Below are 14118 nucleotides of genomic sequence, written 5' to 3' on the forward strand. Positions count from 1 at the left end.
GTTAACGTTTAGCGATACGGAAAAAAGTAAAAACAAAAAAAAAATACACGAAATCACCATGCACACATATGATACATTTACATATATTAAGTTTTTCCACCATCAAGCGAACCGGAAATGAAAAAAAGGAAAAGAAAAAGAATAATAATAAGAACGCTGGCAATGTTCTTAAGACAATAAATAACCGGGGATTAATGAGAAAAATCTTGCTCTCATCTATCTTTCTTTTTCCCTCGCTCTATCTTCTCTCTCTCTCTCTCTCTCTTTCTCTTTTTTTCATTTTTTTCCGCCTATTTGCATTATACATACGTATAGGTCGTGCGTGTTCTTTTATAAATATGATATCTCGATTGTTACGCAACGTGCAGCTCGCTTAAAATTTCATGTATAATATGCGCGTGTGTATGCATATTTTTGTTTAAATAAACCTTTTTCAGGTAAGATCAGTCTTATGTTTGTTGTAATCTCGTCGCGCTCTATAATCAATAATACATACGCACGCTGTGTACCTTTTCGCGTTGTGCCCTTATTAAGCGGCTGCACGCGTACGTATTTTAAATAATCTGTTTTTCTTTTTCTTCTTTGTTTGTTTGTTTTTTTTTTAACGCGCAGAGATGTTACTATACATTATCATCTAGATTTATTCTTTTTTTCCTGCTATAGTTTCATCTTTACTTTTCTAGTTAATTTCTCTTTCTCTCTCTCTCTCTCTCTTTCTCTCCCTCTCTCGTCATCACACACGCACACAATAGATAAATTTTTCGCAATGCAAACACAGCACGCATGATCTTTTAAACATACATACGCAATTTTTCGACCTTTTTCTCTCTCTCTCTCTTACTCTCATTCATGGTCTCGCATGCATCGCACGCACGCGAGCACACATGCCTTAGTTTTTTAAATAATATTTATAAACACGCGATTTTTCGAAGTTTAAAAAGGAAAAAAAAATTCAACGAAAATGATTAAAATATTAATCGTTAAATGAAGAAAGAAAGAAAAAGTACACACTAAAAGAAGTTAAGAAAAGAGAGGGGGGAAAAGAAAGAATGGCAGACTTTCGCGCGTTAAAATTGCGACTACGAGCGCGCGCGTTATTCGATTATTATTATTATTATTATACGAGTCTTATATATTTCTCACTAATTGTTTGCTTCTTTCTTTCTCCCTTTTACCACTCTCTTTCTCTCTCTCTCTAATTCTCTTTTTCGTGTTAAACGTTTTCACACATCGTTCAATAGAAAGAAAATACAATGAATTAATTGTTCACGCATGTAGTACGAAATGAAAGGGCGGTCGCAAACGCATTTCTTCATTTATTTTAACCTCTAGTCATTTTTTGTTGATAAACAACTGGCTTCGTTATTACCAAATGGTTCGCAAAAATTGTCTACTAAAGATTTTTTTTAATTAGATTTTTAGCGTGTACGTGTATGTTTCTTCTCTTTCTTTCTTTTTTCTTCTTATTTTTTTTTTCTTTTTTTTATCGCGAACGTCGCGCGTCAAACGTTCCGTCAAAATTATTCTTACACCGCGACTCAGGTACATATTAAGGCCCGTTCATCTTGTATTATAGCGGCATATTACATTGTCTCTCACTTTCGTTTTTATATGTTCACTCTAGAGGAATATCGTTCCTTCGCATACAATTTTATGCCTTACACTTGATCGAATCTTCTGCATGCGTGATGTACATAAACATATATAAATACATACATATGTATATACATATATATGTATATATATATATTACACGTATTACAATTGCTATTCGCATTTCTTATTCTTGATTTTAATTACACACACAGTGTTATTAAGGGGGCACATTATCGCGGCTTTTTCTCTTGCATATAAGTGTGGAAATACTTCTGCTTTGATATTTGATTTTCTGTTTTCTTTTCTTTTTCCCTTTTTTTTTTTCTTTCTTTTTTTCTTTTTTTACTTTTTTCTTCTTTTCGTTTAAAGATTTCGACGCATGAGGTGTATGTACAGGATCACATGAATAAAAAGAATGAAATATAATACGTGACTAAGATGTACATACGACGACGTTAATAATTATACAAGGATTTGAAAAAAAGTAAATCGCATCTCAGAATAGTATTAACCGTAGTATATACGTTGGTTTTTTTTCTTTTCTTTTTTTTCTTTTCATTATTTGTTTTCTCCATTTTTTCTACTCATCATTTTGTGTGTTATTCCTCCCTTTTTCACGTGTTATATTATTATATATATGGCTCCTTTGTAAATAACATTCAAAATCATCACCATTATATTTTAATCGCACGATAGAAATGCGAGTGCTTTTTATCGCACCCAAATATTAAACGTTTAAACTTCGATAGATTAGTAGTACAGATATACTTACATATATATACATACATATGCTTATACATATATGTATATATACGATTAGTGGAGCAATTATCTTCGATCTTCGTTAGATAACTATATTACTCCTGTATCGCATATCGGCGTTCGCTAAGAGCATGATGGAGAAAAATGGTACATACGTACAGAACAAACAGTTGTTGATCATAGTTTATATGATATAACACACATATCGCGCCGTACGATATTCTGCATGATTCATCTTCCTCGGCTATATCTCTTGTATGCATGTATATATATATATATATATATATATACATTCCTTCACCGACTTCGGTGTGCGCGCATTCGTGTTAAAGCATTTTTTTCTAGCTTTTTTCCTCTTCTTCGTATCTTTTCTTTTTTTTCTCTTTTTTACAATTGCGTCCGATTGGTTTTGGTATTAAAAATAACCTCGGAACGCTGTTCGACTTCTCGTTATTGAGTTTGACTCTGTACCTCCTGTGTCTTTAATACAAACTACGCAATACTCGTTTAAAAGTATGTATATTCTATCGAGTTGTTATTAAATATCCCTCTTAGTAGTGTCGCAGCACACAGCATGCTCTTAACGAACGCTTGGCACCCCCTGTTTTTCTTTATTTATTCTTATCTACATTCATTTTCTTTCAATGGATTGAAAAAATATCCGTTAAGAACGACACTTCTCTCTTCTTCTACTTATACACATAAACGTTTTTGGAATTTTCGCATTAATTAGTTTTCCTGTGGAAGATCATAAGATCGTACCTCTCTACCTTTTTTTTTCTAAATAGTTTAATATGGAATTTCTCTCACGTCTATCTCATAGATGATCGTCTTTCTTCTTCAAATTATTTACCTTGGCTATTAAATATTATCTGTAATGATACGCTACAACATTATGTATACGTCAAAAATGCTATTCTTGTAGCTTGACCTTGACGTTATCTTCTTCAATTTTTGGTTGTATTTAACCCTATTCTCACATACACCACCAAGGTACTGAGTTATATCTACACGAAATTTACTTATTATTCTTCCTCACAGGGGTATCGATGATATTTGCTTGGGTGAGAGGAACGATCGGTATAAAATAAAGATCGCGGTGAGGATATATATACCTGATAGTTTAAGATTATCATTGTCAATATAAAGACGCGATTCCCTGCATAGTTTCCCCAACGAAGAAAAATCACAGCATAAATAAGTCATTCCTACCATCCGTCGTAAGGATTATAGAAAATCGTTCTCTTTCTCTCTCTCTCTCTCTCTTTCTAATTCTATCTCTATCTCTATCTCTCTTTCTCTCTCTCTCTCTTTCTCTCATAATCATTGTAATTAATATTACATTGTAATTTGCGTTCAATTTGGACGTTTCGTCGTTAGAAAGACACGAGAGGTAGGTTTATCGATAGAGAATTAGGGATTGATCGTGTACTATACATCGGTAATCGAGCTTACGAACATCGATGATCCACGACGATCCATAACACCATTAACTATGTATTTCTCCCTTGGTTGTGCCACAAATTTAGTTTTGTGCATATAAGGAATAAGTCTTCCTTTAAGGAATGGTTTCAGATAAAGCATGATCGTTAAAGAAGGAACATTGATGCACGTTAAACTCGCAAACGTATAGCGCAATTGTAAATGCGAGCTCCGTATACATATCACATCCATAGAAGAACTGGTAATATCACGGCGCGATAGTACGGTACGACTATTTTCATCCTCTTCCTACTTAATAAGTTACATTTAACAACTAGCTGACGGATGGCAGTATGCGTTAATTAGATTTTGGACTATTAACTCATTATACGTATTCACCGCGTTGTGTACAAAAAAAAATCTTATAGAAAAATAAAGAATATAACTTTACAGCTGTACTTCTGAAAATGTTCTCCTTCCATAAGTGGTCGTGGTAATTAGTAGATAGTCCTCGGATGACATTTTCTTGGCATTTTTTCTTGGAAGTTACTTCTCGTCACAGAGGATAAATGGCATAATAACCTCCCTGCTGTCACCGGCAAAGGGATTCAACACTACTGTTGGTAATTCTTCCCTACTTAAAGGTGCCCATTGTCTACCCATTATCTCTTGTATTTCCTATAATACAAAGATCAATTATTTATTATTAATTATGCAATGAAAAATAATAGATTTACTCACATGAGTAATGGCATCAGTTTTATGCCACGATTCGCTGTCAGACGCAATATCACTTTCTGCAAATATAAGATGTTCAAGTTTATTTCCTCTGAGACGTGCGATGGCTAATAGATTCTCTTGGTAATATTTGTGTCCTATGAACACTATTTCCACGAGATTAGTGCACTTCCAAGCCACGAATACTAGAGGATCTGGGCTGTAACAGATTTCAAATTAATTTTACCTTTTATCGTCATTGATTATTTGCATTGAAAATACAATGCTAATTATTTACCTATCTGGCTCGTTAGGGTCGTATGTAGCAGGAGTATTTACCGTCGTATCTATAGAATCTATCCATATGAGAGATTTGAATGTATCAAAATACCAACTTGATAATCGATGTAGTACCTCCATGTTAAATTTTTCACAGAATAATATTTTTAATTGTGTTAGAGGCATAGCAGGTTGAAGAATGTCCGTATGTAATACTTGTACACCAATGTAAGAATGTATGAGATTTAGTCGTAACTCACATTTGGGACTAAAAATAATTTTCATTAATATTAATCGAGTTAATGAGAAACTAATCTTTGAAAAAATAGTAATATTTTATAGAATTACATAATCTTACTTCTTTTGAACAAACAGTTCCCAGCCTGCATTTGATGTTCCTAAGTACTCACTATGCCAACCATGTACATGTATTACTAACTTTCTCATAGTGCCACTGTCTAAAGCTCTGAGTAAGGCATCGTTAACAACGTCATAATCTACTGTCAAAACTGTCAATCTAATAAGTGATTTAAAATTATATTCTTCCAATTCTATAAAGTCATAATGCTCTGGATCATCTTTGACGGATGCTAAACTGAGGTGCGTTAAATGTTTAGCATGATGTAAAATTAATGGTTCTAAAATTAAATCAGCATTTGTTGCTAACTCTTCTATGTATCCTAGACTCAGAGCTTCCAAACGGTTAGATCTTTCAATAATTTTTGCAATAGATTTCATTAGGGACACACTGTTTGTTGGACTAGAAACATTTTAAAGAAAAAGCTCACATTTAAATGTATCTTTTAAATATTTGTAAAAAACAATATTTTCATGATTCTACCTGTTAGTCTCGCTTTCCATGTACCAATTAGGACTTTCATATATGTTACTACTGTATTCCAAGAATAATTTTCGTAATTGCCTATTACAGCTTAATTTTTTCAGGATATAAGAAGTTTCTACAATATCACTTGCTATGTCACATTTTATGGTTGCTTCGTGGACACTAAGTCCAAAACTATCTGCCAGACTCCTATAAAATTGTACAATTCAAATGTATATGAGATTGACACTATACATTTATCATTGAAAGCTTCTATTACCGACCTAGACCATAAAATACTATCACTGTCTTTCAAAACAAAAGTGATTTTTCTCCAGAAAATCGGATGGAATAATGTAGTTCTCCAATTTCTACAAACCTAAATAAATGATTACAAGTGCATTAGATTTGCATAAATTATACAAGATTTTACAATGACATATAGATATTATATATACATATATATATATGTGTGTGTGTGTGTGTGCGTACACACATGACATACGTCATACTGACTCTTAAAATATTAATAATTAGAAAGAAATCTCGCGTGACAAGCATTTAATCGTTGTAGTTTACATACAATGAATAGAAAGGTCGAGTTTCGTAAACATCAAACGGCTATGTGAAATATAATCGTTTGATTACCTACTGTGTCAGTTGACAGGAGAAAAAAAAAACAAAAAGTAAAAGTATACCTGAGAGGCTATTATCCTGTTCTCATGAGATAAATATGAAAATATTTCTTGCAAAATAACACTGGGCAGATTGCTCCAACAGGAATTGTTGTCCTCTTGTTCCATTTCTATAGTACGATTAGGAGCTATGCAAGGCGAACAGCTGTTTGCCTTCATCGAGGATAGCTGGCTCTCGCACTTTCTTGCCTCTTCTACTGTGTCACTTTCTTCGTGGTGTTTTAACTTTTCCAGCCAAATTCCACCTTCATTTCCGGCGTGTAGCATTTTAAGCCACTCGCTGGTCATCGTTATCTTTATTTATCTAGCTAAATCCTATTCTACAGTTCCTATCCGTCGTATTAGAAACTAATACCCAAACCAAAATACGAACAAGGTATTGCGTTCAACTTGTAACTCCCAACCGCACCACCGTTCCTATGGTTGTGTTGGTTCGTGTGTATTCTTCCCAATGATTCTCTACAAAAGTCTCGTATCTGATTGGTCGACGTTCTACGCACACGTCAACTGAAATATGTCATTTTAAGCGAATCTTTTAGATTTTTGTTTTATTGTTTTTTCTTTTTTTCGTATGATCAATGTAATGACACATTTTTTAACTATGTAAATTTATTTCCACGTATTATCGTGGAAATTTATTTAAGGAAAATTCTACACGTTTATATGTATTTTATATGGTATTAATCCAAATAAGAGGTTACTTTATGCGCAATATTTCGCGCGTAGCACTCACACGCGTTCTGTCATGTACATTCGTATTAAAAGCTATCTTCGAACTTGACCAAACATTCATACATCGTAGAACTTTTAAAACGATGATCGAGTTAGATATCCGAATCTTTAAAAGGTTGTAATCAATATAGTTCTGTTGCGGATGTGGAAATTTCCTGATTGGTGTATTTAAATGATCCAATTGTTGAATATATTGTGGCCTTTCAACAGGCTGAAAGGGTCGAAAAAATACTCGTACGAGAAATGCCAAAATGGCGTCTTCACAGGACGCCTGGTATCTATCGTTGCTAGGTTTAGCTGAAAATTTTCGAACATCGAACCCACCGAATATTAAATCATGTATTCAGTGTCTTCAAGCTGTATTTCATTTCAAACCACCACCTCGGGTCGAAGCTCGTACTCATTTACAACTTGGGAATATTCTGCTTACCCATACAAAAAATATCGATTTGGCGCGATCGCATCTAGAACAAGCGGTAAGTTTTTGATTAAAACTTTATTGACTTTTATATTCGCTACTTTTTCTATTAAGGAATTTTTAAACATTCCTCCTTCTTACATAATCTATTATTTATTTTGAGAACTACATAACAATGATTCCTTTTCTAACCTCTTTGTATGTTTTGATAACAATATTATATATGTTATTATCAACAAGCAAGTTTACAAATATTTTTAAATGAACATTATTTTCAGTGGCGTTTAAGTCAAAGTATAAACGCCTTTGATGATGTTAAATTTGAATCAGTAAGTGTAGTGGCTGAATTGTACGAACAACAGCAACAGCCAAATTTAAGTAAACCAATATTAAGAAAGGCCATAGAACTATCTCAGCATAATGTTTATTGGCATTGTAGACTTATATTTCAATTGGCGGTAAGTTTAATAATAAATTGTGCTTTTTTTATAATATATCATATTAATTATTTATGTTATTTGTACTTTTAGCAAATACACACATCTGAGAAAGATTTTGTAGCAGCAAATGGTTTACTGAGCGTTGGCGTTGATTATTCACATCTTAGTAATGCAAGTTATACGCGTGTATTATTTTTATTAAGTCGATGTATGGTCTTATTAATAGATAAACAGTTTGGCGAAGTTAATGCACTTTTAAATTCGGCTGGTCATCATGTTGAAAATTGGCAAGGAAGTTCGTACCAAAAAGAATACTTGAAAGTATATTATTTGGTGCTTCAAGTTTGTCATTTTCTTATGGCTGGACAGGTAATGACTAAATCATTATTATTAGTATCTATCCATTATATTTTTGTTGATTTACTTTATATTAAATTTTTATTATGAAACAGGTAAACAGTGTGAAGCCTTGTTTAAAACAACTACAACAAAGTATACAAACGATCATGTCTCCTAATTGGCCAACGGATGATGTAGTTACAGGTTCTAATATAGGAGATATGTTCATATGGATGCCAAAGGATCATTTATATGTTTTGGTTTATCTTGTAACTGTTATGCATTCCATGCAAGCTGGCTATATGGATGAAGCACAAAAATACACAAATAAGGCTCTTACTCAAATTGAAAAATTAAAAAGTACTCATATAAATATATTACAAATTTTTTGAAATTCATTTGTGCGATGTTTGCAATTTTGTATAACTAAGTTACTTAATTATATCATGTTTTAATTCACAGTCGTTGACAATAAGCCGATACTCTCTGTCTTTCAACTCATGTTATTAGAACATATAGTTATGTGTCGTCTTGTTATGGGAAATAAAAGTGTGGCGCTTGCGGAAATAGCTCAGGCATGTCAACTTTGTAGGCGACAACCAAGATTACTGCAAGCTCATCGACCACAACTGCATGCTCTTTTGGGATTATATGCAATGTCTATGAATTGTATGGAAGCTGCTGAAGCTCAGTTTACAGCTGCTCTTAGGGTTAGAAGATTAAATAATTAAACAAACTGTAAAAGTGATAAAGTAAAATTATAAGTTTAAAAAAGATAATTTGAATATAAAGCTATAAGAATTATGAAGAGCTATTGTTGATATATATAAACATATATTATGTACCTTAAAATTTGCATGTGTGTTAGAATAATATAGAATTATATGTTACAGACATCTCAAGAACGAGAACTGTGGACATTTGCTAATTTAAATTTGGCCATAGTATATCTCAGAACAAAAAGAGACACAGAATTGGGTGCTTTAATGGAAAGAATAAATCCAGATGCCTTACCATCACACTCACATTCCTTAAGAGCAGCATCGTACTATGTTCAAGGTCTCCAAGCTTTTTTTGGAGCTAGGCATAATGAAGCCAAGTACGTAATTTGTGATCAAATGTAATTAAAGTATCTAAAAATATACATTCTATATCGATTAAACATTTTTTGTAGGAGATACCTAAGAGAAACATTGATAATGGCAAGCGCAGAGGATTTAAATAGATTAACTTCTTGTAGTCTCGTTTTGTTAGGACATATATTTCTTTCATTAGGAAATAGCAGAGAATCAATGAATATGGTAACACCGGCTATGCAACTTGCTTCCAAAATACCAGATGTGCATGTACAACTATGGGCTACTGCTATTTTGAAAGGTAATTGAATATAATTAATATACCATACATATATGAATAAATATGATTTTATATATTTTAATTTATCTTAAAAATTTTAGATTTGTATAGACTTTGTGGGGATGCTAATCGTGAAAATGAAGCATATCAAATGCATTGTACATTTTCTCAAACCCTTTTAAAAGACCACTTTCAAAGTACACAAATGAGTGAGCATGCTCTTATTCAGTGGACAGATGGTCCTATACCTGTTTTGCCAAATGACCCACCACCTTCCACATCTCAAACAATTCTTCAATAAAATTAAAAAATACTAATTTTGCTTATTTACTTAAAGTATATGGTTGTTAAAATGTGAAAGTATGTCAGATTTGCGTGATAGTGTTGCTGAATGGTCATTATGCAAGAAAGGAAAAAAAAAACTAATAGTGCAAAACTTAATACATAAAAAGTAAGTTTGTTATATATTTAGAATTCATTTCATAGAATGACATGTGTTGATTGTATATTTAATATGGAAAAGTTATTTGAAGGCTATCAGAAGGGCGTTTGAATTATTATTATTTTTAGAAAAATGTAATATTCTTTAGTATATAGATTTCTTCTATAACATTTATTTCAAATTTAGACGATATGAACAGAGAAAAACGCACATCCTGATAAAACAGATGTATAGAAAATTAAAAAAAAATTAGTTAATTTTAAATTATATTATTTTAAGTGAATTTAATGGAATATTACATGTAATAATATTCTATGTATGTTAGATATATTAAAATTAGAGTATTCTTAATTTTTATTAATACAGTAAAAATATTTTTATCATTAATTTTATATGTAATTTGCTATTATGTTAAAAAAGTTAATGTTATTATATTTTAATTTGTGTATTAGAAAGAAATTTAGTTTTAGATTAAATTAGATTAATTATTGCAGGGTTAACATGATAACATCATACCAAAGTAAAGTAAGTTAAAATAACGTTGATAATGACAATGATAGAAATGATAATATTCAAGATAATCAATAATTGATAAACATTGCGATTACCAGAATGACTGATGAGTGTTCTCTGTATTAGTTTTATTCAAAATGAGATACAACTTATTTTATATAATAGCAAAAATGTACAGTAAATTTTAACAATTTAAGATAAATATTTTAATAAATTTCTTATAGAATTTTTTGTAAATTCTAACTTTCCTCTGATAAGAAAAAGAGTTTTATAAAATAAGAAAGTAATATATTAACTAAACTCATTTTGTGCATTAATTTAATTTCTTAATACGAATTTAATCGAAGAACGTTTTATTTATTTTTTCAAACGCTTTTCTGACATTATCTGTATTGCAGCTTTTTCCACTATTAAATATGTGATTAAATCTTCATTTAATTGCAGTCTGTATCTCTTTTCTTTTTTTTACCACACCATGTATCTGATACATATCAAGATTCAAAAATTGTATATGGTGTGGTTAGTAGTTGGCAGAATGACAATAATGTATTTTATTTTAATCTCTTCTGGTATGTTTATTAAAGTAGCCATTAAAACTATAGGCTGTGGTGAAAATGAATGGTTAAGATATATTCACTGATGCATTTTTGTAAATTGGAACATAGTTATACCTTGTATAACAGTACCTGCAAAATATTTTGTAAAAAAATGTTATAGTACTTATAGCATATATTAAATGCATACAAGAGCACATGTATCTTGTATGGTAATTCTTGTTTGATATGGGTTCATATATGTATGTAGGGTAAATATTACTGCACATAATATAATATAAAATATACATATACATATATATATATATATATATATACATACATATATATGTGTATATATCGATGTGCAAATATTAATTCTTGGATTATAGTCACTCTTTTTACTAAAAAATTAAATTAAAATGTTTAATCGATAGGAATTGCTTTATATTCTAATAAAATATGCTATATTATAGAAATATGCAAATAAGTATAATAATAGCAAAAAAGATTAAGGGGTAGGTTATTAAAGGCAAGATTACAAATTACAAAAGAACTTGATCAATGCTAATACAAGCAATACATAAACATAGTGTATGGGGCCTTAGTAGACTATAAGAAGTGATAAATTTTGCCTAAAACTACTTACTCCAATAAATTAAATGTTCGTCATGTATATATTCTCAAAATTACAAAGTTGTATTAAGTATGATATATACAAACGAAAATATAACTGAAACCATAAACTAGGAACATCATGTAAAAATATTTCTTGGTTTTAATGTTATTAAAGTGTAACCAAATAATTTGTTTATTAGAATCGACTTTTACTTTCTAGTTCCTACATTACTAAGTTTTTGTTTCTAATGTGACTACTAAAAATACATATATAAAAAGCAATGTATCTAAACGATAAATTTATTTCAAAAATATTTATCATAAATGATATTAAGATATAACGCATAAAAATCTTTGTATTTTCTTCTTTATTAGATATATAAAGATATTTTTGTTACACTTAAGATAAAGAAGCTAAAATACAGTACAGTAAAATTTAGAAATTTACTGCAAGTTTTAACTTATTAATCGTCTATATAGCCTATAATTTTTAATAACTTATATATTTATTACTACAGTTGCATTATTTTATGTATTCTACTTTCTGTACCAACTTTGTGTAAGCTTCATTCTCTTAATCTTTTTCTGTAGTTGCAAGATTCCATATAACAACGCTTCAGCAGTAGGGGGACAACCTAAAAGAAATTCATAAATTTTTAAATATATGCATTTATATAGAATGGTACATTCTCATGACTTCATCTATAACTATTTAGTGAATTTTTACCAGGTACATATATATCCACAGGAATAATTCTATCACATCCTCTAACTACAGAATAACTGTAATGATAATATCCACCTCCATTCGCACAACTACCCATTGAAATAACCCATCTTGGTTCTGGCATTTGATCATAGATTTTTCTAAGTGCAGGGGCCATTTTATTGGTCAGCGTACCAGCAACTATTACAACATCTGATTGTCTAGGCGATGCTCTGAAGACAACACCGTATCTGTCCATATCATAACGAGGTGCAGCAATGTGCATCATTTCTACGGCACAACATGCTAAACCAAATGTCATTGGCCAGATTGAATTCTTGCGACCCCAATTTAAGAGATCATCTACTCGGGCTAAAGCATATTCAACTCCATTACTGGTATTTTGGAAAGGACTGTACGGTTCTTTCTTTGGTTTTTCTGGTAATGATGGGTCAGATTTTTGAACTGCGGTACTCATTTGTTTAGCCAAATTTCCTGTAACAGCAGGACATGACAGCGCAGCTCCATTATTACGAGCAAGGGACAGCAGTCCTTGCTGTAAATTCTCTGAAAAAGAAATGATGCCAATAAATATATATGATAGAAGGACATATTTACCAATAAATAAATTAATAACATATAAATAGATTTTTTGAAAAACATGAAAAAAAATCATGTGTAAGTAATATTAGTGATTTTTTAACGTTAATATAAATTTGTAACATCTGGTGCAAAAATCCATAAGTTTATTTATAATATAGATGAACAATGTTACAAAAGACTTTGCAACTCGTGTATAAGAGCTGTATAGATACGTGACAATACTTTCTACTTTTGTGTATAGATATATCATGTAACACAGTTACAATTTTAACAACACTTGCATTTAAAAAGTTGGACCAAAAAATATGTAATTTATTTCATTCGAATCATTTTAATGAAATAACTAATTAAAGTTTACGTTGTGAATAATATTAGATATATCATTAAATATATGTTAAATAAAAATATATCATGCGAGAATAACACCAAATATAGGTTATGTATAATGTTAAAAAGTTTTTTTTAAGATGTGTAATTACGCAAAACTCACGATTGAAAGTTATAGAACGTATCATCGTTATAACCCTCATTGCTTCACAGAGCTGTCTGCTACATTTGATGGTTTCAGACAACTTAAACTTAAATAGAACCGTAGCGACAACTACTGGTAATTTTTAGTACTGTGAACTACATCGTTTGTAAGCAAGTTCAAGTGATACAAAATGATTATATATAGGGTGTTCCAGTTCTTTCTGAAAAATTTTACCATTACGTTCTATAAGTAAAAATAAAAAAAATATGTTTTATAAGTATGGATTTTTAAATGCTTTATTAAAAATTTATAACAAATAAAATAAAAAATAGTAGGGATGTTAATTTACATGTTAAGATACGTTATTTGAGGATGAAAGTATTGAAAAAAATTGATTTATTTCTTTTATTCTTACCAATTTATATAAGACAAGTTTTATATCCTATTATTAAAATATATTAGAGGCTTTTTTTATGAAAATGAGTAATTTGTGTTATACGTTATATTCTAATATTACGTGTGACTATTTGTGTGTGTGTGTGTGTATATTTGTTCTATAATTTAATTTTATATGTAATCGCCTGCACATAATATCTTGCGCACAACTCTTTGCGCACAACACTTTGCGCTCAACATTTTGCGCAGAATGTTT

The 14118-nt window shown here is 30.7% G+C and overlaps 3 protein-coding genes across 3 annotated transcripts; 1 reads left to right on the forward strand and 2 right to left on the reverse strand.

Moving 5' to 3' along the window:
* Positions 1 to 1204: 1204 nt before the first annotated feature.
* LOC122523420 (F-box only protein 33-like) lies at positions 1205 to 7295 on the reverse strand. The gene is made up of 7 exons (XM_043645145.1): positions 6298 to 7295; positions 5884 to 5978; positions 5618 to 5809; positions 5135 to 5536; positions 4796 to 5044; positions 4522 to 4717; positions 1205 to 4458 (listed from the first exon to the last, which is right to left on the reverse strand). The coding sequence occupies exons 1-7, from the start codon at positions 6580 to 6582 to the stop codon at positions 4327 to 4329; spliced, it is 1551 nt and encodes a 516-aa protein (XP_043501080.1). The 5' UTR covers positions 6583 to 7295; the 3' UTR covers positions 1205 to 4326.
* Positions 7193 to 9896, forward strand: LOC122523419 (MAU2 chromatid cohesion factor homolog). Its single transcript, XM_043645144.1, has 8 exons — positions 7193 to 7502; positions 7723 to 7902; positions 7975 to 8253; positions 8337 to 8583; positions 8686 to 8933; positions 9117 to 9322; positions 9398 to 9600; positions 9681 to 9896. Exons 1-8 carry the CDS (start codon positions 7278 to 7280, stop codon positions 9878 to 9880), a joined length of 1788 nt encoding a protein of 595 aa, XP_043501079.1. The 5' UTR covers positions 7193 to 7277; the 3' UTR covers positions 9881 to 9896.
* A 2140-nt stretch (positions 9897 to 12036) lies between these two features.
* On the reverse strand, positions 12037 to 13592 carry LOC122523422 (NADH-quinone oxidoreductase subunit B 2-like). Its single transcript, XM_043645152.1, has 3 exons — positions 13485 to 13592; positions 12413 to 12958; positions 12037 to 12320 (listed from the first exon to the last, which is right to left on the reverse strand). Exons 1-3 carry the CDS (start codon positions 13522 to 13524, stop codon positions 12223 to 12225), a joined length of 684 nt encoding a protein of 227 aa, XP_043501087.1. The 5' UTR covers positions 13525 to 13592; the 3' UTR covers positions 12037 to 12222.
* Between the last annotated feature and the right edge of the window lie 526 nt (positions 13593 to 14118).

Source organism: Polistes fuscatus, unplaced genomic scaffold (assembly GCF_010416935.1).
Source record: "Polistes fuscatus isolate 324 unplaced genomic scaffold, CU_Pfus_HIC Scaffold6, whole genome shotgun sequence".
NCBI classification, from domain to species: domain Eukaryota; kingdom Metazoa; phylum Arthropoda; class Insecta; order Hymenoptera; family Vespidae; genus Polistes; species Polistes fuscatus.